Source organism: Manacus candei, unplaced genomic scaffold (genome assembly GCF_025592945.1).
Source record: "Manacus candei isolate 608988 ecotype Guabito, Panama unplaced genomic scaffold, ASM2559294v1 h1tg000305l, whole genome shotgun sequence".
NCBI classification, from domain to species: domain Eukaryota; kingdom Metazoa; phylum Chordata; class Aves; order Passeriformes; family Pipridae; genus Manacus; species Manacus candei.
Window position 1 is genome coordinate 45,862 of NW_026138353.1, and position 25,064 is coordinate 70,925.

Here is a 25,064-nt window from a genome sequence, read left to right on the forward strand (position 1 = left end):
TGTCCCTGGAATGACTGGATTGGGATCTGATCCATGTCCTGTGTCCCTGGGAACGGTTCCAGTGGGATCTAATCCATGTCCTGTATCCTTGGGAATGCTGGAATGGGATCTAATCCCCCATATCCTGCGGGATCCCCGTTCCTCTTTTCCCTCCCAAGCCCTTTTCCCGGCTCTTCCCAGCCTCCAACCCCCTTTTCCCACCCTCTTCCCGTGGTATCCCTTCACCCAGCGCTTCCCTCGCTTCGGGAATGACCTCAGGATCCTTTTTCCCCTGGAAGGAGCCGCATCCGTGTTTTTCCATCCCAAGAAAAACCGGGAGCTGGTCGCGGGCTCGGAATTTTTCCCGATCCCGGAGCTCAAACTTGGATTTCGTCCTTCCCAAGGGAGGGAAGAGTGGCCGGATCCGTCCGTGGGGAAGGCCGGGAAGGACACGGAATGCAGGGTTGGCATCCAAAGGCTCCTTCCAGCTTTTTTTGGGAGCGGGAGGGGCCTTTCCATGGAGCTGCCGGGGCCACTCCCCTGGATATCCGGGAGAATTCCCGGAGGACATTCCCTGGGGAATTCCAGCCAATCCAGGGGGGGTTCCCAGTGAATATTCCCTTCTCCAGGAGCTTCCTGTGGGGGTTTTTTTGGGATTATCCGAGCTGCTTTTGTGGGAATATGGAATTAACATCCCACAGTCCTGGGGTTGGATAATTAATGTGGAATTAATATCTCATATCCCTGTAATTGATTAATTAACATATGGAATTAATATTTCTCATCCCTATAATTGATTAATTAACATATGGAATTAATATTTCTCATCCCTATAATTGATTAATTATTCAAGGAATAATATATGAATAAAATAATAATGGATAAAATCATAATAATTAATATTTTAATATTAATAAATCAAATTAAAATTAAATCGATTAGATAAAAATAAATTAATATTGAAATAAATTACTAAATATACATAAAATAATATTTAATATTCAAATAGTAATAAATTCTATTACAATTAAGACAATAAAAATAAATTAAAATAAATTATTAATAACGGATAAAATCAAGGAATATTCAAGGAATAATAAATGAATTAAATAATAAATAACAAAATAATAATTAAATAACAATAAACTAAGGTTCAAATAAATTACTAAATATAAATAAAATAATAATTAATATTTAAATATTAATAAATTCTATGAAAATTAAATCAATTAAATAAAAATCAATTGAGATTGAAATAAATTTTTATATATAAATAAAATAATAATTAATGTTTAAATATTAATACAGTCAATTAAAATTAAATAAATTAAATAAAAATAAATTAAAATAAATTCCTAAATATAAAAAAATTTAAATATTAATAAAGTCAAATAAAAATAAATCAGTTAAATAAAAATAAATTAAAATAAATTCTTAAATATAAGTAAAATAATAACTAATATTTAAATATTAATAAAGTCGATTAAAAATAAATCAATTAAATAAAAATAAATTTTAAAAATTCTTAAATATTAAAAAAAAATTAAATATTAGTAAAGTCAAATAAAACTAAATCAGTTAAATAAAAATAAATTAAAATAAATTCTTAAACATAAGTAAAATAATAACTAATAATGAAATATTAATAAAGTCAATTAAAACTAAATCAATTAAATAAAAATAAATTTAAAAATTCTTGAATATAAAAAATAATATTTAGATATTAATAAAGTCAAATAAAACTAAATCAATTAAATAAAAATAAATTAAAATAAATTCTTACATATAAGTAAAATAATAACTAATAATGAAATATTAATAAAGTCGATTAAAAATAAATCAATTAAATAAAAATAAATTTTTAAAATTCTTAAATATTAAAAAAATTAAATATTAATAAAGTCGATTAAAAATAAATCAATTAAATAAAAATAAATAAAATTAAATAATTTAATATAAATAAAAATAAATAAAATTAAATAATTAAATACAAATAAAATAATGACATTCAAATGTTAATAAATTTTCTTAAAATTAAAGCAATAAAAATAAATTAAAATAAAATATCAACTATAAATAATATTTAATTATAAATTATGAATAATGAATCAAACCATTACTTTCCCTGCCATCCACGGCCAGGCCGGGAACCTTTCCCACCAAAACCCGGGAGACTCCCCAAACCCACATTCCCGGGGGAGTTTTGGGGGGAGGAGGAGGAGGAGGAGGAGGAGGAGGAGCCTCTTCCCGCTGCCAAGACTCCGGATTAATCCCGCGGGAGCCGCTCAGGTCACGGAATCCTCCCAATCCCCCCTCCCGGGCCCGGCGTCTCGCTCATCCCTATTTTTAGAGCCGTGAGAGGATCAGCGGGAATCAGGATTCCGTAGGATTCCATTCCGGGGCCTCGGGATGAGCCCCCGCTTCCCACGGGCAGCCCCAGCCGGAGGCTCCGGGAAAACCGGCCGGGAAGTTGGGAGGTAGGTGGGAATTCTGGAGAGGGGAGGGATGATCCCGGGAAGTTGGGAGGTAGGTGGGAATTCTGGAGAGGGGAGGGATGATCCCGGGAAGTTGGGAGGTAGGTGGGAATTCTGGAGAGGGGAGGGATGATCCCGGGAAGTTGGGAGGTAGGTGGGAATTCTGGAGAGGGGAGGGATGATCCCGGGAAGTTGGGAGGTAGGTGGGAATTCTGGAGAGGGGAAGGATGATCCCGGGAAGTTGGGAGGTAGGTGGGAATTCTGGAGAGGGGAGGGATGATCCCGGGAAGTTGGGAGGTAGGTGGGAATTCTGGAGAGGGGAGGGATGATCCCGGGAAGCTGGGAGGTAGGTGGGAATTCTGGAGGGGGGGGGGGGATGATCCCGGGAAGTCGGGAGGTAGGTGGGAATTCTGGAGAGGGGAAGGATGATCCCGGGAAGTTGGGAGGTAGGTGGGAATTCTGGAGAGGGGGGGGATGATCTCGGGAAGTTGGGAGGTAGGTGGGAATTCTGGAGAGGGGAGGGATGATCCCGGGAAGTTGGGAGGTAGGTGGGAATTCTGGAGGGGGGGGGGGATGATCCCGGGAAGTTGGGAGGTAGGTGGGAATTCTGGAGAGGGGAGGGATGATCCCGGGAAGTTGGGAGGTAGGTGGGAATTCTGGAGAGGGGAGGGATGATCCCGGGAAGTTGGGAGGTAGGTGGGAATTCTGGAGAGGGGAGGGATGATCCCGGGAAGTTGGGAGGTAGGTGGGAATTCTGGAGAGGGGGGAGGGATGATCCCGGGAAGTTGGGAGGTAGGTGGGAATTCTGGAGGGGGGGAGGGATGATCCCGGGAAGTTGGGAGGTAGGTGGGAATTCTGGAGAGGGGAGGGATGATCCCGGGAAGTTGGGAGGTAGGTGGGAATTCTGGAGAGGGGAGGATGATCCCGGGAAGTTGGGAGGTAGGTGGGAATTCTGGAGGGGGGGGGGGGATGATCCCGGGAAGTTGGGAGGTAGGTGGGAATTCTGGAGAGGGGAGGGATGATCCCGGGAAGTCGGGAGGTAGGTGGGAATTTTGGAGAGGGGAAGGATGATCCCGGGAAGTTGGGAGGTAGGTGGGAATTCTGGAGAGGGGAGGGATGATCCCGGGAAGTTGGGAGGTAGGTGGGAATTCTGGAGGGGGGGGGGGATGATCCCGGGAAGTTGGGAGGTAGGTGGGAATTCTGGAGAGGGGAGGGAGGATCCCGGGAAGTTGGGAGGTAGGTGGGAATTCTGGAGAGGGGAGGGATGATCCCGGGAAGTCGGGAGGTAGGTGGGAATTCTGGAGAGGGGGGAGGGATGATCCCGGGAAGTTGGGAGGTAGGTGGGAATTCTGGAGAGGGGAGGGATGATCCCGGGAAGTTGGGAGGTAGGTGGGAATTCTGGAGAGGGGGGAGGGATGATCCCGGGAAGTTGGGAGGTAGGTGGGAATTCTGGAGAGGGGGAGGGATGATCCCGGGAAGTTGGGAGGTAGGTGGGAATTCTGGAGAGGGGAGGGATGATCCCGGGAAGTTGGGAGGTAGGTGGGAATTCTGGAGGGGGGGGGGGATGATCCTGTTCCTTTGGCTCTGCGGGAGTGGGATTTGGGGCGGGAGAAACCTCGGGATCGGAGCCGGGTGAGGGAAGTCCTGGAGTTGGGAAAAGGGCTGTGAAGGGATCCTGATTTCCCTGGATCCTGATTTCCCTGGAGCCCAGTTTGTCTGGATCCTGATTTCCCTGGATCCTGATTTCTCTGGATCCTGATTTCTCTGGATCCCGATTTTCCTGGATCCTGATTTCCCTGGATCCCGGTTTCTCTGGATCCTGATTTCCCTGCATCCTGATTTCCCTGGATCCTGATTTCCCTGGATCCTGGTTTCTCTGGATCCCGGTTTCTCTGGATCCTGATTTGCCTGGACCCAAATTTCACTGAATCCCGATTTCCCTGCATCCCAATTTCACTGAATCCCAATTTCTCTGCATCCCAACTTCTCTGCATCCAAACCTCTCTGGATCCTGATTTGTCTGGACCCCGATTTCACTGAATCCTGATTTTCCTCACTAAATCCTGATTTCCCTGGATCCTGCTTTCCCTGGATCCTGATTTGTCTGGATCCCAATTTCTCTGCATCCAAATCTCTCTGGATCCTGATTTGTCCTCACCCAAATTTCTCTGAATCCCAATTTCTCTGGGTCCTGATTTGTCTTTATCCTGATCTGTCTGGACCCCAATTACACTGAATCCTGCTTTCCCTGGATCCTGATTTGTCTGGACCCCAATTTCTCTGAATCTCAATTTCTCTGGATCCCAAATTCCCTGGATCCCAATTCTCTGGACACCAAATTCTCTGGATCCTGGTTTACCTGGATCGCAATTTCTCTGGACCCCAGTTTCTCTGGATAACAAATTCCCTGGATCCCGATTTCTCTGGATCCCAATTTCTCTGCATCCAAATCTCTCTGGATCCTGATGTGTCTGGATCCCAATTTCTCTAAATTCCAACTTCTCTGGATCCTGATTTCCCTGGATCCTGATTTGTCCGGACTCCAATTTCACTGAATCCCAGTTTCTCTGGATCCTGATTTGTCTGGATCCCAGATTTTCTGGATCTTGGTTTACCTGGATACTGATATCCCTGGATCCTGATTTGTCTGGACCCCAGTTTCTCTGGATCTCAATTTTTCTGGATCTCAAATTCCCTGGATGCCAATTCCCTGGACACCAAATTCTCTGGATCCTGGTTTATCTGTATCCCCATTTTCCTGCATCCCAATTTCCTGGATCCCGGTTTATCTGGATCCCGATTTCTCTGCATCCAAATCTCTGGATCCTGATTTGTCCTCACCCCAATTTCTCTGGATCCCGATTTCTCTGAATCCCGATTTGTCTGGATCCCGATTTATCTGAATCCCAATTTCTATGCATCCCAATTTCTCCACATCCAAATCTCTCTGGATCCTGATTTGTCTGAATCCCAGTTTCTCTGAATCCAAATTTCCCTGGATCCCAATTTCCCTGGATCTTGATTTGTCTAGACCCCAATTTCACTGAATCCCAATTTCTCTGGATCCCAATTTCTCTGGATCCCAAATTCCCTGGATCCCAATTTCACTGAATCCCAATTTCACTGCATCCCAGTTTCTGTGCATCCAAACCTCTCTGGATCCTGATTTGTCTGTACCCCGATTTCACTGAATCCTGATTTCCTTCACTAAATCCTGACTTCCCTGGATCCTGATTTCCCTGAATCCTGATTTGTCTGGACCCCAATTTCACTGAATCCCAACTTCTCTGGATCCCAAATTCCCTGGATGCCAATTCTCTGGACACCAAGTTCTCTGGATTCTGGTTTACCTGGATCCCAATTTCTCTGGATCCCAAATTCCCTGGATCCTGATTCCTCTGCATCCCAATTTCTCTGCATCCAAATCTCTCTGGATCCTGATTTGTCCTCACCGCAATTTCTCTAAATTCCAACTTCTCTGGATCCTGATTTCTCTGGATCCTGATTTGTCTGACCCCAATTTCTCTGAATCTCAATTTCTCTGGACCCCAATTTCTCTGGATACCAAATTCCCTGGATCCTGATTTCCCTGGATCCTGATTTGTCTGGACCCCAATTTCTCTGAATTCCAGTTTCTCTGGATCCCAAATTCCCTGGATCCCAATTCTCTGGACACCAAATTCTCTGGATCCTGGTTTATCTGGATCCCAAGTTTCCTGGATCCCAAGTTTCCTGAATTCAAAATTTTCTGGATCCCAGTTTATCTGGATCCCAATTTATCTGGTTCCCAAATTCTCTGGACCCCAAATTCCCAGAATCACAGTTTCTCTGCATCCCAATTTCTCTGGATCCAAATCTCTCTGGATCCTGATTTGTCCTCACCCCAATTTCTCTGGATCCCAGTTTCCCTGGATCCCAAAATTTTCTCTACCCAAGTTTTTCTGGGTCCCAGTTTATCTGGATCTTGATTCCTCAGGATCACAAATTCTCTGGATCCCAAACTCTTTGAATCCTGGTTTCTCTGGATCCAGAGCCATCCACGCTGTCCTGGGTCCATCCAGACTGCCCCAGATCCATCCAGGCTATCCCAGATCCAACCAGGCTATCCCAGATCCATCTGTGCTATCCCAGATCCATCCAGACTGTCCCAGATCCATCCAGGCTATCCCAGATCCATCCAGACTGTCCCAGATCCATCCAGGCTGTTCCAGATCCATGCAGACTTTCCCAGATCCATCCAGACTGTCCCAGATCCATCCAGACTATCCCAGATCCATCCAGGCTATCCCAGATCCATCCAGGCTATCCCAGATCCAGGGGGGTTTTGTTTTCTGGGATCCCCACCAGGCACCTGATAATTCCATTTCTGGTTGTGTATTCCAAGGAAAAATCAGACACAGGGACATGGAGAGAGCCCCAAATCCATGTGCTGTGTCCCTGGGAATGGCTGGAGTGGGATCTGATCCATGTCCTGTGTCCATGGGAATGACAAGAGTGGGATCTAATCCATGTCCTGTGTCCCTGGGAATGACAAGAAGGGATCTAATCCATGCTCTGTGTCCCTGGGAATGGCTGGAGTGGGATCTAATCCATGGCCTGTATCCATGGGAATGGCTGGATTGGGATCTAATCCATGTCCTGTGTCCCTGGGAATGGCTGGAGTGGGATCTGATCCATGTCCTGTGTCCTTGGGAATGGCTGGAATGGGATCTGATCCATGCTCCGTGTCCCTGGGAATGGCTGGAGGGAGCCAGGAAAGGCTGGGAAGGATCAATCCTTTCCCTGTGGATGCCCAGGATTCTGGGAAGGCTCCACCCTCCCTCTCCATCCCATCTCCTTGCTCTGATTCCCATTTTTCCTGTTTCAGGTGGAATCCCGGGATGCCCGGCGGGGGGGATCCGTCCCGTTCCCACACGTGGTCCTGAGCGGGCGGAATTCCCTTCCGGAATTCTCTCCTGGAGAGCGGAGAAGCTTCTGCTGGAGCCCATCCCGGCCTGGGGGACACCGGGAAGGACATTCCATGGGAACAGGCACCGGCACCTTCAGTGGGAGCTCTGGGATCCCTATGGATGCCCCGATCCCACAGAGCTGCATTCCCAGGAGGAGAGCTGGGGTTATTCCCTGATCCCACAGAGCTGCATTCCCAGGAGGAGAGCTGGGGTTATTCCCTGATCCCAGAGAGTTGCATTCCCAGGAGGAGAGCTGGGGTTATTCCCTGATCCCAGAGAGTTGCATTCCCAGGAAAAGACCTGATCCCAAAGAACTGCATTCCCAGGAGGAGAGCTGGGGTTATTCCCTGATCCCACAGAGCTGCATTCCCAGGAAAAGACCTGATCCCAAAGAGTTGTATCTCCCAGGAGAAGAGCTGGTGTTATTCCCAGATCCTACGGAGTTGCAATTCCAAGGAGAAGACTTGGTGTTATTCCCTGATCCCAAAGAGTTGCATCTCCTGGGAGAAGTCCTGGGTGTTATTCCCAGATCCTACAGAGTTGCAATTCCCAGGAGAAGACTTGGTGTTATTCCCTGATCCCATAGAGCTGCAATTCCCAGGAGAAGCCCTGGTGTTGTTTATTCCCTGATCCCAAAGAGCTGCAATTCCTGGGAGAAAACCTGGTGTTATTCCCTGATCCCACAGACCTGCATTCCCAAAAGAAGCCCTGGTGCTATTTATTCCCTGATCCCACAGAGCTGCATTCCCAGGAGAAGCCCTGGTGTTATTCCCAGATCCTACAGAGTTGCAATTCCCGGGACAAGCCTTGGAGTTATTGATTCCCTGATCCCACAGACCCACATTCCCGGGAGAACCTCCGGTGTTATTGATTCCCTGATCTCACAGACCTGCATTCCCAGGAGAAAACCTGGTGTTATTCCCTGATCCCAAAGAGCTGCATTCCCGAAAGAAGCCCTGGTGTTATTCCCTGATCCCATCAATCTGCACCTCCCAAGATAAGACCTGGTGCTATTCCCCGATCCCATAGAGCTGCAATTCCCAGGAGAAGCCTTGGAGTTATTTATTCCCTGATCCCCAATCCTACAGAGTTGCAATTCCCAGGAGAAGACTTGGTGCTATTTATTCCCTAATCCCACAGACCTGCATTCTCAGGAGAAAACCTGGTGTTATTCCCTGATCCCACAGACCTGCAATTCCTGGGAGAAGACTTGGTGTTATTCCCTGATCCCATAGGGCTGTAATTCCCAAGAGAACCTCTGGGTGTTATTCCCTGATCCTACAGAGCTGCATTCTCAGGAGAGGATCTGGTGTTATTCCCTGATCCCATAGAGCTGCAATTCCCAGAAGAAGACCTTGTGTTATTCCCTGATCCCAAAGAGTTGCAATTCCCTGATCCCAGAGAGCTGCATCTCCTGGGAGAAGCCCTGGTGTTATTCCCTGATCCTACAGAGTTGCAATTCCCTGATCCCATAGAGCTGCAATTCCCAGGAGAAGACTTGGTGCTATTTATTCCCTGATCCCAAAGAGCTGCAATTCCTGGGAGAAGACTTGGTGTTATTCCCTGATCCCAGAGAGCTGCAATTCCCAAGAGAACCCCTGGGTGTTATTCCCTGATCCCACAGGGCTGCAATTCCCAGGAGAAGACTTGGTGTTATTCCCTGATCCCATAGGGCTGCAATTCCCTTATCCCAAAGAGCTGCATCTCCCAGGAGAAGCCCTGGTGTTATTCCTTGATCCTACGGAGTTGTAATTCCAAGGAGAAGACTTGGTGTTATTCCCTGATCCCAGAGAGCTGCATCTCCTGGGAGAAGCCCTGGGGTTATTCCCTGATTCCATAGAGCTGCAATTCCCAGGAGAAGCCCTGGTGTTATTCCCAGATCCTACAGAGTTGCAATTCCCAGGAGAAGCCTTGGAGTTATTCATTCCATAATCCCCCAGACCCACATTCCCGGGAGAACCCCCCGGTGTTATTGATTCCCTGATCCCCCAGACCCACATTCCCGGGACAACCCTTGGTGTTATTGATTCCCTGATCCCCCAGACCCACATTCCTGGGAGAACCCCCCGGTGTTATTCATTCCATAATCCCCCAGACCCACATTCCCGGGACAATCCCTGGTGTTATTCATTCCCTGATCCCACAGACCCACATTCCCAGGAGAACCCCCCCGGTGTTATTGATTCCCTGATCCCACAGACCCACATTCCCGGGAGAACCCCGGTGTTATTGATTCCCTGATCCCCCAGACCCACATTCCCGGGACAACCCCTGGTGTTATTGATTCCCTGATCCCCCAGACCCACATTCCCGGGAGAACCCCCCGGTGTTATTTATTCCCTGATCCCCCAGACCCACATTCCCAGGAGAAGCCTTGGAGTTATTGATTCCCTGATCCCCCAGACCCACATTCCTGGGAGAACCCCGGTGTTATTGATTCCCTGATCCCCCAGACCCACATTCCCGGGACAACCCCTGGTGTTATTGATTCCCTGATCCCCCAGACCCACATTCCCGGGAGAACCCCCGATGTTATTGATTCCCTGATCCCCCAGACCCACATTCCCGGGAGAACCCCGGAGTTATTGATTCCCTGATCCCCCAGACCCACATTCCCAGGAGAACCCCCCGGTGTTATTGATTCCCTGATCCCCCAGACCCACATTCCCAGGAGAACCCCCGGTGTTATTGATTCCCTGATCCCCCAGACCCACATTCCCAGGAGAACCCCCCAGAGTTATTCATTCCCTGATCCCCCAGACCCACATTCCCGGGACAACCCTTGGAGTTATTGATTCCCTGATCCCCCAGACCCACATTCCCGGGAGAACCCCCGATGTTATTGATTCCCTGATCCCCCAGACCCACATTCCCAGGAGAACCCCCCGGAGTTATTCATTCCCTGATCCCCCAGACCCACATTCCCGGGACAACCCCCCGGTGTTATTGATTCCCTGATCCCCCAGACCCACATTCCCGGGAGAACCCCCCGGTGTTATTGATCCCCTGATCCCCCAGACCCACATTCCCGGGAGAACCCTTGGTGTTATTGATTCCCTGATCCCCCAGACCCACATTTCCGGGACAACCCCCGATGTTATTGATTCCCTGATCCCCCAGACCCACATTCCCGGGACAACCCCCGGTGTTATTGATTCCCTGATCCCCCAGACCCACATTCCCGGGAGAACCCCCCGGTGTTATCGATTCCCTGATCCCCCAGACCCACATTCCCGGGAGAACCCCCCGGTGTTATTGATTCCCTGATCCCCCAGACCCACATTCCCGGGAGAACCCCGGAGTTATTGATTCCCTGATCCCCCAGACCCACATTCCCAGGAGAACCCCCCGGTGTTATTGATTCCCTGATCCCCCAGACCCACATTCCCAGGAGAACCCCCGGTGTTATTGATTCCCTGATCCCCCAGACCCACATTCCCAGGAGAACCCCCCAGAGTTATTCATTCCCTGATCCCCCAGACCCACATTCCCGGGACAACCCTTGGAGTTATTGATTCCCTGATCCCCCAGACCCACATTCCCGGGAGAACCCCCGATGTTATTGATTCCCTGATCCCCCAGACCCACATTCCCAGGAGAACCCCCCGGAGTTATTCATTCCCTGATCCCCCAGACCCACATTCCCGGGACAACCCCCCGGTGTTATTGATTCCCTGATCCCCCAGACCCACATTCCTGGGAGAAGCCTTGGAGTTATTGATTCCCTGATCCCCCAGACCCACATTCCCGGGACAACCCTTGGTGTTATTGATTCCCTGATCCCCCAGACCCACATTCCCGGGAGAACCCCCGGTGTTATTCATTCCCTGATCCCCCAGACCCACATTCCCGGGAGAACCCCCGGTGTTATTGATTCCCTGATCCCCCAGACCCACATTCCCAGGAGAACCCCCAATGCTATTGATTCCCTGATCCCCCAGACCCACATTCCCGGGAGAACCCCCGATGTTATTGATTCCCTGATCCCCCAGACCCACATTCCCGGGAGAACCCCCCGGTGTTATTGATTCCCTGATCCCCCAGACCCACATTCCCGGGAGAACCCCCCGGTGTTATCGATTCCCTGATCCCCCAGACCCACATTCCCGGGAGAACCCCCCGGTGTTACGCCCCGGGGAACTCCCCCCTCTCCCCCCGGAACCCTCCGGACGACCCCTCCGCGCCTCCCCCATGGAATTCCTCCTCTCCCTCGTCCTGCTCTCCTCCCTCCTGCGGCTTTCCCGGGAAAAATCCCTTCCCGCTGCCCACCGGGACCACGAGGAAGGGCAGGACGGGGCGGGGTTGATCCGGTGCGGGGAATACACCAACCAGGTGCTCCCCAACGGGCGCTGCCGGATCGTGGCCACGCTGCCCCAGGGGGACGAGCGGCGCTGCCCCGACATGTTCCGCTGCACCGACGAGGTCTCCTTCTGGCTCCACGAGAACGAGGAGCGCAAGCAGCAGATCCTGGAGCTCCGGGAGCTCATCGCCGAGCTCCAGGAGGAGCTGCGCAGCCACCGGCACCGCGTCAAGGCGCTGGAGACACAGGTGAGGGGGGAAACGGGGAGGGAGGGGGACGCTCGGTGGGGTGGGAGGGGCCCTAAATCCCAATTGTTCCTTCTGGGATGGCTGGAGGACACTTGGTGTGCTGGGAGGGGCCCCAAATCCCAGCTGGTCCTTCTGGGATGGCTGGAGGACACTTGGTGGGGTGGGATGGGCCCCAAATCCCAACTCTTCCTTCTGAGATGGTTGGAGGACACTTGGTGTGATGGGATGGGCCCTAAATCCCAATTGTTCCTTCTGGGATGGCTGGAGGACACTCCATGGGCTGGGATGGGCCCCAAATCCCAACTGTTCCCTCTGGGATGGCTGGAGGACACTTGGTGTGCTGGGATGGGCCCTAAATCCCAACTGTTCCTTCTGGGATGGCTGGAGGACACTCCATGTGCTGGGATGGGCCCCAAATCCCAACTGTTCCTTCTGGGATGGCTGGAGGACACTTGGTGTGCTGGGATGGGCCCCAAATCCCAATTGTTCCTTCTGGGATGGCTGGAGGACACTTGGTTTGGTGGGATGGGCCCCAAATCCCAACTGTTCCCTCTGGGATGGCTGGAGGACACTCCATGTGCTGGGATGGGCCCCAAATCCCATTTCTTCTTCTGGGATGGCTGGAGGACACTCCATGTGCTGGGATGGGCCCCAAATCCCAACTGTTCCTTCTGGGATGGCTGGAGGACACTCCTGCACTGAGCAGGAGAGCCGGGAATGTTCACGGAGACCGGGATACGTTTGGAGCATCCTGGGGGGTCGGGATCCATCCCAGGGCTCCCATCCCCTGGAATCACCAGCAGGAATCTCCCGCCGGCTCCTCCACGTGTTTGACCTTGGATCAGGGGCGGGTGGATCCCAAAAACAAGGAGGAAAAGGGTCGGGAAGGGGCTGAGGTTCCGTCTCCAACCTGCTCCTGGGGGAACGTCACCGGCAGCGCCGCTTCCAGGGAGGAATTCCCGGCTCGTGGAGCCGCTGGAGCGAGTCTGGAGAAGGGCTTGGAGATGTTGTGAGGGCTCTGGATCCGGGCTGGGAGAGCCGGGAATGGCCAGGCTGGAGAAGGGAAGGATCCCGGGAGAGCTTGGAGCACATTCCAGAGCCTGAAGGGGCTCCAGGAGAGCTGGAGAGGGACTGGGGATCAGGCACCACCTTCGGAATCCTCGATCCCATCCCTTTTCCCTCCTTTCCCGCAGCACGAGGAGTCGGCCGGGCGGAACCGGAGCCTGATCCAGCGTGTCCAGGACCTGGAGCAGCGGCAGGGGGAATCCAGCACCCTGCAGCACATCCAGGCCACGCTCCTGTACGACATCCAGGCCCAGATCAACAACATCTCCGCCCTCGCCGACTGGGCCTGGAGGAACCCCAACTGCGCCGGCCCCGCCGGGATGCAGCTCCAGGAGGAGATGCACCAGCCAGGTGGGGGGAATGGGGCCGGGAATGGGGCTGGGAATGGGGCTGGGAATGGGGCTGGGGATGGGGATTGGGCTGGGGATGGGAGGAAATGTGGGATAAGGGCTGGGAATGCAGGAGGAGATGGGAATGGGGCTGGGAATGGGGCTGGGAATGGGGCTGGGAATGGGAGCAGATTGGGATAACATCTGGGAATGCAGAAGGAGATGCACCAGCCAGGTGGGGGGAATGGGGCTGGGAATGGGGTTAGGAATGTGGAGGAACTGTGGGATAATGGATGGGAATCCAGGAGGAGATGCAGCATCTAGGGGATGGGAATGGGGCTGGGAATGGAGCTGGGAATGGGGTTGGGGATGGGAGGAAATGTGGGATAAGGGCTGGGAATGCAGGAGGAGATGGGAATGGGGCTGGGAATGGGGCTGGGAATGGGGCTGGGAATGGGAGGAAATGTGGGGTAAGGGCTGGGAATGCAGGAGGAGATGCAGCATCCAGGGGATGGGAATGGGGCTGGGAATGGGGCTTGGGCTGTAATGAACTGTGGGATAATGGCTGGGAATGCAGGAGGAGATGGGAATGGGGCTGGGAATGGGGAGGAACTGTGGGATAACAGCTGGGAATGCAGGAGATGCACCAGCCAGGTGGGGGGAATGGGGCCGGGAATGGGAGCAGATTGGGATAACAGCTGGGAATGCAGGAGATGCACCAGCCAGGTGGGGGGAATGGGGCCGGGAATGGGGCTGGGGATGGGAGGAAATGTGGGGTAAGGGCTGGGAATGCAGGAGGAGATGGGAATGGGGCTGGGAATGGGGCTGGGAATGGGGCTGGGAATGGGAGCAGATTGGGATAACATCTGGGAATGCAGAAGGAGATGCACCAGCCAGGTGGGGGGAATGGGGCTGGGAATGGGGTTAGGAATGTGGAGGAACTGTGGGATAATGGATGGGAATCCAGGAGGAGATGCAGCATCTAGGGGATGGGAATGGGGCTGGGAATGGAGCTGGGAATGGGGTTGGGGATGGGAGGAAATGTGGGATAAGGGCTGGGAATGCAGGAGGAGATGGGAATGGGGCTGGGAATGGGGCTGGGAATGGGGCTGGGAATGGGAGGAAATGTGGGGTAAGGGCTGGGAATGCAGGAGGAGATGCAGCATCCAGGGGATGGGAATGGGGCTGGGAATGGGGCTTGGGCTGTAATGAACTGTGGGATAATGGCTGGGAATGCAGGAGGAGATGGGAATGGGGCTGGGAATGGGGAGGAACTGTGGGATAACAGCTGGGAATGCAGGAGATGCACCAGCCAGGTGGGGGGAATGGGGCCGGGAATGGGAGCAGATTGGGATAACAGCTGGGAATGCAGGAGATGCACCAGCCAGGTGGGGGGAATGGGGCCGGGAATGGGGCTGGGGATGGGAGGAAATGTGGGGTAAGGGCTGGGAATGCAGGAGGAGATGGGAATGGGGCTGGGAATGGGGCTGGGAATGGGGCTGGGAATGGGGCCGGGAATGGGGATGGGGATGGGGCTGGGAATGGGAGGAACTGTGGGATAATGGCTGGGAATGCAGGAGGAGATGCACCAGCCAGGTGGGGGGAATGGGGCCGGGAATGGGGATGAGGATGGGAGGAAACGTGGGATAAGGGCTGGGAATGCAGGAGGAGATGGGAATGGGGCTGGGAATGGGGCCGGGAATGGGGATGGGGATGGGGCTGGGAATGGGAGGAACTGTGGGATAATGGTTGGGAATGCAGGAGGAGATGCACCAGCCAGGTGGGGGGAATGGGGCCGAGAATGGGGCTGGGGATGGGAGGAAATGTAGGATAAGGGCTGGCAATGTAGGAGGAGATGGGAATGGGGCTGGGAATGGGGCTGGGAATGGGGCTGGGAATGGGGCCGGGAATGGGGATGGGAATGGGGCTGGGAATGGGGGGGAACTGTGGGATAATGGATGGGAATGCAGGAGGAGATGGGAATGGGGCTGGGAATGGGGAGGAACTGTGGGATAATGGATGGGAATGCAGGAGGAGATGGGAATGAGGCTGGGAATGGTGCTGGGAATTGTGGGATAACAGCTGGGAATCCAGGAGGAGATGCAGCATCCAAGGGCTTGGAATGGGGCTGGGAATGGGGAGGAATTGTGGGATAAGGGCTGGGAATGCAGGAGGAGATGGGAATGGGGCTGGGAATGGGAGGAAATGTGGGATAAGGGCTGGGAATGCAGGAGGAGATGCAGCATCCAGGGGATGGGAATGGGGCTGGGGATGGGAGGAAATGGGGGATAAGGGCTGGGAATGCAGGAGGAGATGGGAATGGGGCTGGGAATGGGAGGAAATGTGGGAATCCAGGAGGAGATGCAGCATCCAGGGGATGGGAATGGGGAGGAACTGTGGGATAATGGCTGGGAACCCAGGAGGAGATGAGAATGGGGCTGGGAATTGTGGGATAACGGCTGGGAATCCAGGAGGAGAGGCAGCATCCAGGTAATGAGAGAGCCTGGGAATGAGGCTAATGAGGTTTTCAGCTTTGGAAGAATCCTGGAATACTGGAATGGTTTGGGTGGGAAGGGGCCTTAAATCCCATCCCATTCCATGTTCAGGGACACCTCCCGCTATCTCAGGTGGCTCCAACCCGGCCTGGGACACTCCCAGGGATCCAGGGGCAGCCACAGCTTCTCTGGGAATTCCAGCCCAGCCCCTCCCCACCCTCCCAGCCAGGAATCCCTTCCCAATCTCCCCCCCAAATCTCCCCTTTCCCACTGGGATCCATTCCCTGGGGCCTGGCATTCCAGGCCCTCATCCCCAGTCCCTCTCCAGCTCTCCTGGAGCCCCTTCAGGCTCTGGAATGTGCTCCAAGCTCTCCCGGGATCCTTCCCTTCTCCAGCCTGGCCATTCCCAGCTCTCCCAGCCTGGAGCCAGAGCCTGCCATTGGATCCATCCCCAGCCCAGCTCCTCCCTGGGAAGGAGCCCAGGGAACAATCTCGGGCTGGTTTGGGTGGGAAGGGACTTTAAATCCCGTCCCGTGCCAGGGGCAGGAACCTCTCCCACCATCCCAGATTTCTCCAAGCCCCCTCCACCCCCGGGATCCCCTCCAGGCTCCCTCACATCCCCAATTCCCAAAGCCGGGATTGACTCTCCCGGCTCCCGCGGGATCGGGTCGGGAAGCGCGTCCCTGAGCGGGGGCTTCTCCCCGCCGTCTCCCACATTCCAGAGGGAAGGAACGCCCGCAACTGCCCCATCGACTGCGCCTCCGTCTACTCCAGCGGGATCCGGAGATCCGGGATCTACAGCGTCCTGCCCGCCGTGCCGGGAATGCCGCTGGAAGTGCTCTGCGACATGGACACCGAGGGTACGGGACGGAGGGAAGGGAATTCCCGGCGGCCGGGATTCCTTGGGATGGCGGGAGAAGGGGCCGGGAGACTCCCGTGCCGGTCCCGGCTCGCGGATGGGGAAGCGGGGAAAGATTTCTGGGAATGCCGTCCCAGATCTGCAGCCCTGGAATGGTCGTGGCGCCCCCCTAATTCCCGCTTTTCCGCCCCCGCTCCGGAATTTGGGATGTGGGAAAAGGCCTGGGAAGCAGCACCGGCAGGAGGAGGAAGGAAAGGAGGGATATTCTGGAGCTGCCGTCAGTTCTGGGGGCGATTCCCAGCCGCGGGGATATCCTGGGAATCCCAAATCCTGGTGGGAATGGGGATTGAGGAGCGATCCAGGTTCTGGGAGCAGCTGGAAGGGGGGAAAAAAGAAAACCTGGAATAAATCCCGGGCAGCAGCGCTGGAGGGACGGGTCAGGAACCACATCCCGGTATTCCCAGGGATATTTAATGAGCCTCGCGCTTCCAGGGACACCTAAAATTCCGGCTTTTCCCCGGAGACGGGGAGGTGAGGGAACGACCTCCCGTATTTTCAGGATGCCGGGATGTCCTGGGAGCCCGAGCAGGGGATGAGGGAAGGGATGGAGGGGGTGGAAAACGGCGGATCCTGCGGATTACGGGATGGCCAAGTCCGAGGGATTCATTGGGATGGAGGAGAGGGGGGGTATTCCCAGGATTTCGTGGGATTCGGAGGAGCTGCTCTGCCCCCTAAAGGACAGGGAGCAGCGAGCAGGAAAGCCGGGAATGTCCGCTTTGGGAGCATCCCGGGGGGTCGGGATCCATCCCAGGGCTCCCATCCCCTGGAATCACCGTCGGGAATCTCCCGCCGGCTCATCCACGTGTTTGATGCTGGATCGGGGGCGGGTCGATCCCAAAAAACAAGGAGGAAAAGGGTCGGGAAAGGGGCTGAGGTTCCGTCTCCAACCTGCTCCTGGGGGAACGTCACCGGCAGCGCCGCTTCCAGGGCGGAATTCCCGGCTCGTGGAGCCGCTGGAGCGAGTCTGGAGAAGGGCTTGGAGATGTTGTGAGGGCTCTGGATCCGGGCTGGGAGAGCTGGGAATGGCCAGGCTGGAGAAGGGAAGAATCCAGGCAGCTCCCACCTCCTGCCGCTCCGGGGGTGGTGATGGAGGGGCCGGAGCGGATCCTTAGGGAATGGGCACTTCCCGAGGGGGCCAGAGGTCAAGGGAAGGGTTGGGATAATGCCCATGGGGTGGGATTCGGGATGTGGGGCCAGGGCTTGGAGTGGGATGATCCCTGGGGGTCACTTCCCGACGTTATGGAATCATGGAATGCTGGAATGGTTTGGGTGGGAAGGGACCTTAAGGATCATCCCATTCCAACCCCAACACCTCCCACTATCCCAGGGGGCTCCAACCTTTCCTTGGACACTCCCAGGGATCCAGGGGCAGCCACAGCTTCTCTGGGAATTCCAGCCCAGCCCCTCCCCACCCTCCCAGCCAGGAATCCCTTCCCAATCTCCCCCCCAAATCTCCCCTTTCCCACTGGGATCCATTCCCTGGGGCCTGGCATTCCAGGCCCTCATCCCCAGTCCCTCTCCAGCTCTCCTGGAGCCCCTTCAGCCTCTGGAATGTGCTCCAAGCTCTCCCGGGATCCTTCCCTTCTCCAGCCTGGCCATTCCCAGCTCTCCCAGCCTGGAGCCAGAGCCTGCCATTGGATCCATCCCCAGCCCAGCTCCTCCCTGGGAAGGAGTTCCGGGAACAAGGGGGTTCCCTGGGAATCTCGGCACTCAGGGAAGGGTCTCCCTTCCCCTTTCCTGCCTTTTCCATCCCCACATTCCAGAAAAATCCCTCTGAATGGATCCTGAATGTCCTTTATCCTGGAATCTTGGAATGGTTTGGTTGGGAAGGGCCCTTAAATCCCATCCCATTCCATGTTCAGGGACACCTCCCGCTATCCCAGGGAATCCAACCCGGCCTTGGACACTCCCAGGGATGTGGATCCCACTCCCTTCCCACCCTCCACACGGATCCCCCGGGGCTTCCACCCCTCCAGTTCCTCCCCAGGCCCCCCCCAGTGTTTTCCCTGGACATTCCCGCTGTCCCTGTGTCCCGGCAGGGGGGGGTTGGACGGTGATCCAGCGGCGCCAGGACGGCTCCGTGGATTTCAACCGGACGTGGAGCGAGTACCGGGACGGCTTCGGGGCCCTGAGCGGGGAGTTCTGGCTGGGCAACGACAACATCCACCGGCTCACCAGCCAGGGGGACTATTCCCTACGGATCGACCTGGAGGACTGGAACAACAAGCACAAACACGCCTTCTACCAGCTCTTCAGGTGGGACATCCCGGGGGCTGATCCGTCGGGATACAGCGGGAATTCTGCCCATGGAGAGTCCGCCCGGAGGGGTTTCCACGCCGGGCTTCCTTTCCTTCCCTGCCCAGATTTGATCCCGGATTTGAAGCTCTGGGGGGATGAGGTCAGGAATCTCCGACGTGCTCCGGCTGTGGGTGATACCCAAGGCCGCTGGAGGAGGGGATTTGGGATCCAAAGGAAAATCCCAGGTGGATTTTGCTGCCCAAATTCCCGAGCTCTGTGCCAAACCTTGGATTTTTGGGAGTGATTTGGGACACAATAGAAAATCCCAGGTGGGTTTTGCTGCCCAAATTCCCGAGCTCTGTGCCTAACCCTGGATTCTTGGAGGGGATCTGGGAAGACCCAACGGAAAATCCCGGGTGGGTTTTGCTGCCCAGATTCCCGAGCTCTGTGCCCAGCCATGGATTTTCGGAGGGTATCCGGGATCCAACGGAAAATCCTGGGTGGATTTTGCTGCCCAAATTCCCGAGCTCTGTGCTGAACCCTGGATTTTCGGAGGGCGATTTGGGACCTAACAGAAAATCCCAGGTGGATTTTGGCCCTTGTGGAACCTCATCCCGTTGGAATGAGCCCATGGATCCAGCCTGTGCAGGTCCCTCTGCAGAGCCCTCCTGCCTTCCAGCAGATCCACACTGCCCCCAGCTCGGTGTCACCTGCACATTTGCTGATGGTGGGACTCCATCCCCTCATCCGGGTCATCAGGAAAGACACGGAACAGGGCTGGGCCCAGCACTGATCCCTGGGGACACCACTGGTGCCTGGATCCCAGTGGGATGCAGCTCCATTCCCACCACTCACTGGGACACCACCAGTGACCAGATCCCAGATGGATGCAGCTCCATTCCCACCACTCTCCGGGCCCGGTCCTGATCCCTGGGGACACCAGTGGTGCCCGGATCCCAACTGGATGCAGCTCCATTCCCACCACTCTCTGGGCCCAGCACTGGGACACCAGTGGTGCCCAGATCCCAGATGGATCCAGCACCATTCCAACCACTCTCCGGGCCCAGCACTGATCCCTGGGGACACCACTGGTGTCCAGATCCCAGATGGATCCAGCACCATTCCCACCACTCTCCGGGCCCGGTCCTGATCCCTGGGGACATTCCTGGTGCCCGGATCCCAAGTGGATCCAGCACCATTCCCATCACTCACTGGGACACCACCAGTGACCAGATCCCAATGGGATCCAGCACAATTCCAACCACTCTCCGGGCCCAGCACTGATCCCTGGGGACACCAGTGGTGACCAGATCCCAGTGGGATCCAGCTCCACTCCCACCACTCTCTGGGACACCACCAGTGACCAGATCCCAGTGGGATCCAGCACCATTCCCACCACTCTCTGGGACACCACCAGTGCCCAGATCCCAAATGGATGCAGCTCCATTCCCACCACTCTCTTGGCCCATCACTGATCCCTGGGGACACCACCGGTGACCAGATCACAGTGGGATCCAGCTCCATTCCTACCACTCTCCGGGCCCAGATCCCAATGGGATCCAGCACCATTCCCACCACTCCCTGGTGTCCAGATCTCAAATGGATCCAGCTCCATTCCCACCACTCTCTGGTGCCCAGAGACAGGAAAACCCCCCCCTCATCCCTGCCTTTCCCCGGAGACAAATCCCAGCGGGGAGGCGGCCGCGGCGCCGCTTCCCGGTCGGTCGGGACTCTCGGGAATTCCTCAAATATTCCCTGGATTTCCCCCCCCCTCCCGGCAGCATCGAGGACGAGGAGAACTACTACCGGCTGCACGTGGACGGGTTCAGCGGCACGGTGGAGGATTCCTTCGCCTGGTACCACGACAAGAGGAGCTTCAGCACCCCGGACTCCGGGAACATCTGCGCCGAGATCTCCCACGGCGGGTGGTGGTACCACCAGTGCTTCTTCTCCAACCTCAACGGCGTCTACTACAAGGTGGGAGAAGGGGCGGAAAAGCGGGATGGGAGACGCCGGGAGGGGAGTTCCGAGGGTTGGGAAGGGGGTGGCGGCGGCGGCGGAATTAGGGATTCGTTGAGGTTGGGAAAAGTCTTGGATGACTTCGGGTCCGGGGTTATCCCGGTGCTGCCGAGGCCGCCATGGAGACGTGTCCCCGAGGGCCACGTCCACGGGGGTTTGGAAATCCTGCCTGGAATGGGGAATCCAGCCCTGGGCGGCCCTTTTTCCATGCGGGAATTGTTCTCGATGTCCCAGCTGAGCCACATCCACAGGGATCGGAGATCCCTCCAGGAATGGGGATTCCAGCACTTCCAGGGCCTGACAGACCTTTTTCCATGCGGGAATTGTTCCCAATATCCCACCTGCCCCTCCCCTGGCCCAGCTGGAGGCCGTTCCCTCTCCTCCTTTCCCTTCTTCCCTGGGAATTGGGGACCCTCCCAAAACTTCCTTCCAGGGAATTGTGGAGAGCTGGGACAGTGCCAGGATGGCACAGAATCCTTAGGGATGGTTCAGGTTGGAAAAACTCTTGGAGATCACGGAATCCAACCATTCCAGCACTGCCCAGGCCACCCCTGACCCGTGTCCCCAAGGGCCACATCCACAGGGATCTGAAATCCCTCCGGGAATGGCGACTCCAGCCCCGCCCTGGGAAGTTCATTCCAGGGCCTGACAGCCCTTTCCATGCGGGAATTGCTCCCAAAATCCCACCTGAGCCTCCCCTGGAGCAGCCGGAGGCCGTTCCCTCTCCTCCCTTGGAGCAGATCCTTCCCTCCTGGCTTGACCAACCTCTGCTCTCCCGGGACGGAATAAAAGGATCCCCAGGGGGTGATCCAACTTTTCCATGGATCAGACGCGACCGTGGAGCCGCCTCTGTGCTCTGGGGCTTGGAATGACCCTGTGGAAACCCCTGGAACGGGCGATTCCAGCAGCCCGAGGCGGGCGGCCGTGGCTCCGTCGGGATTATCCGAGGAATTCCGGGATTGACTCGCTGTTTTCCAGCCGATTTTTCCCAATGCTTCCCCGTGTCTCCCATCCTGCAGGGCGGGAGATATTCCATCAAGAACCGGAAGATGCTGGGGCCGGACGGGATCGTGTGGTATTCCTGGAAGGACACGGACTATTATTCCCTGCGGAAGGTGGTGATGATGATCCGGCCCCGCACGTTCCGGCCCCGCCTCTCCCCGTGACGGATCCCGCGGAACGCCGGGAACGGGGAGGGCCGGGAACGCTCCGGGGGAAAAGAACTGTTGGCTTCGGGAGGGAATCCATCCAAGGGGGATCCAACAGGGAATCGCTCCGGGTTGGGGGGGGCGGGAGCTCTCCTGGGAACGCCGAGGTGATTCCTGGGAAGGGCTTTGGGCGTTCCCGGGAGTAAATCCCGTTATCCCAGCGGTGGGAATCGGCTCCAAACCCACGCTGGAGCTCCGGCGACGTTCCAGGAGGAAGCAGAGGACCGGGAATCCTGGAAGAGTTTTCCATGTGGAATGCCATGGACTAGCCGTTATCCCGTGGGATGAGAGTCCCTCCGCTCCGGGCAGAGCTTTGGAAGGCCCGGAAAATCCCGAAGATCCTGAAGATCCCGACGATCCACCACCACTCGGATGTGGCCCCGAGGAAAGCCAGGAGAGCATTCCCAGGCCTGGGATCACGGGAAGTTCGGGAAGGCAGGGATCGTGTTCCAGGCACGGACATCGACCGGCCGCGACAACATTCCAAAGGCAAATATTTTAAAATAAAGAAAAACGGGAATTTTTTCCACTTTCCGTTGTTTTCCGTCCCGTTCCCGCCTTTCCGTCCTTTTTCCCCCGGCAAAGAATTCCAGGAGGATTTTTTATCCACCCAAAAACCGACTGGCAGGAAGGCTCAGACCTGATTTATCCCTCTTTTATTTTTCTGCTCATTCCTTATTCCCGACAAACCTGATCTGCCGTTCGGGGTTAATTCTCCACCTGTAATTCCAGCGGGAGACCCTCCTTTTTCCCCGGATTTTGCCTTCTCCCGGGAATCCGGAGCTGGAGGACATTAAACATCTAATCAAGTAATTAATTAAATTCCCTTTTTCCCCGTCCCACGGGCCCGGGAACGTCCGGAGAAGGGAAAGGTGGATTTTCCCGTTTTTCCCGAGGGTTTCCCTCCCGGCTCCGGTGGTTTCTTTCGGGCTATTCCAGACCGTGTTTCCCCTGGAATTCAGGGGCAAATCCATGGAAAAATCACCTTCCAAGCATCCCGGAGATGATAACCCAACACTGTTGTCTTTTCCTTCACCTGGGAAGGATTCAAGAGTTGGGATCATTCCCAAGACTCCTCTGGATGTGCCTTGGGCCTGACATTCCCACTTGGGACCAGAATTCCAAGGCATCTCCTGGTTAATCAACACCCCGTTAAGGCCCCAATTAATCACTTGATTAATTAAGGATCCCGCTGTTCCCAATCCACGGTCGGGTTTTGTGGGATTATTAAACCCGAGGATAAAGGCACCGCTCCCATGGGAATTGCACATGGAAGCTCCCAAATTCATGTTTCCACCCTTCCTTTCCCGCTGTTCTTCATTCCAGGGGTGATTCCCACCTTCCTGCTTTAAGGAGTTTGGGATGGAGAAGGGAAGGATCCCGGGAGAGCTTGGAGCACATTCCAGAGCCTGGAGGGGCTCCAGGAGAGCTGGAGAGGGACTGGGGATGAGGGCCTGGAATGCCAGGCCCCAGGGAATGGATCCCAGTGGGAAAGGGGAGATTTGGGGGGGAGATTGGGAAGGGATTCCTGGCTGGGAGGGTGGGGAGGGGCTGGGCTGGAATTCCCAGAGAAGCTGTGGCTGCCCCTGGATCCCTGGCAGTGTCCCAGGCCGGGTTGGATTCCCTGGGATAGCGGGAGGTGTCCCTGAACATGGAATGGGATGGGATTTAAGGGCCCTTCCCACCCAAACCATTCCAGGATTCCAGAAAGCACAAGGCTGAATATCCCTCAGGATTCAGGCTCCGGAGCAGGAGGATCCCGGAATCCTGGAATGGTTTGGGTGGGAAGGGACCTCAGATCTCATCCCATTCCATGGGCAGGGACACCTCCCACTATCCCAGGCTGCTCCCAGATCCCTGGATCTCACCTCATCCTCCTCCTACCTCCTCAGGTGCTCTCCTGCTCTCCCCAGGGCCTTTCCCAGGATCCTGTGGATGTCTGGGATGCTCCCAAGGATTTTGGGTGGCACAGAACTGAGACCCAGAACAGTGGGAAGACCCGATTCCCTAATCCAGGGAATTGTATCCCACGGATCATCTCCAGCTCCCTCCAAGCTCCCTCTTCTCCCAGCACACGGATGGAATTCCCTACTCCGAGTCTGGGATGGGAAAAGACCCCAAACCTGCCCCAGTCCCACCGGGTTTTTTGGGACAAGGAGGGAAAACAAGCCCATCCCACCCCAATGCCCACCCTAATTCCCTGGGATCCCTCAGGGATGGTTCCAGGTGTCCTGGATCCTGCAGGATCCCCCTGGATCCCCCAGGATCCTGGGGATGTCTGGGATGCTCCCAAGGATTTTGGGGGGCACAGAACTGAGACCCAGAACAGTGGGAAAGACCCGATTCCCTAATCCAGGGATAAACCCATGGATCATCTCCAGCTCCCTCTGGGCTCCCCCTTCTCCCAGCACACGGATGGAATTCCCTGCTCCAAGTCTGGGATGGGAAAAGACCCCAAACCTGCCCCAGTCCCACTGGGTTTTTTGGGATAAGGAGGGAAAACAGGCCCATCCCATCCCATCCCATCCCATCGTATCCCATCCCATCCATCCCATCCCATCCCATCGTATCCCATCCCATCCATCCCATCCCATCCCATCCCATCCCATCCCATCCCATCCCATCCCATCCCATCCCATCCCATCCCATCTATCCCATCCCATCCCATCCATCCCATCCCATCCCATCCCATCCCATCCCATCCATCCCATCCCATCCCATCCCATCCCATCCCATCCCATCCCATCCCATCCCATCCATCCCATCCCATCCCATCCCATCCCATCCCATCCCATCCCATCCCATCCATCCCATCCCATCCCATCCCATCCCATCCAACCC

At 54.8% G+C, this 25,064-nt stretch overlaps 1 protein-coding gene across 1 annotated transcript; it reads left to right on the top strand.

The window, feature by feature from the left end:
• The first annotated feature begins 11,592 nt into the window (after window positions 1–11,592).
• LOC127465006 (fibrinogen-like protein 1) lies at window positions 11,593–22,792 on the top strand. Its single transcript, XM_051775486.1, has 7 exons — window positions 11,593–11,950; window positions 13,144–13,337; window positions 15,824–15,834; window positions 16,562–16,699; window positions 18,798–19,014; window positions 20,778–20,973; window positions 22,035–22,792. Exons 1-7 carry the CDS (start codon window positions 11,594–11,596, stop codon window positions 22,179–22,181), a joined length of 1,260 nt encoding a protein of 419 aa, XP_051631446.1. The 5' UTR covers window position 11,593; the 3' UTR covers window positions 22,182–22,792.
• The last annotated feature ends 2,272 nt before the right edge of the window (window positions 22,793–25,064 follow it).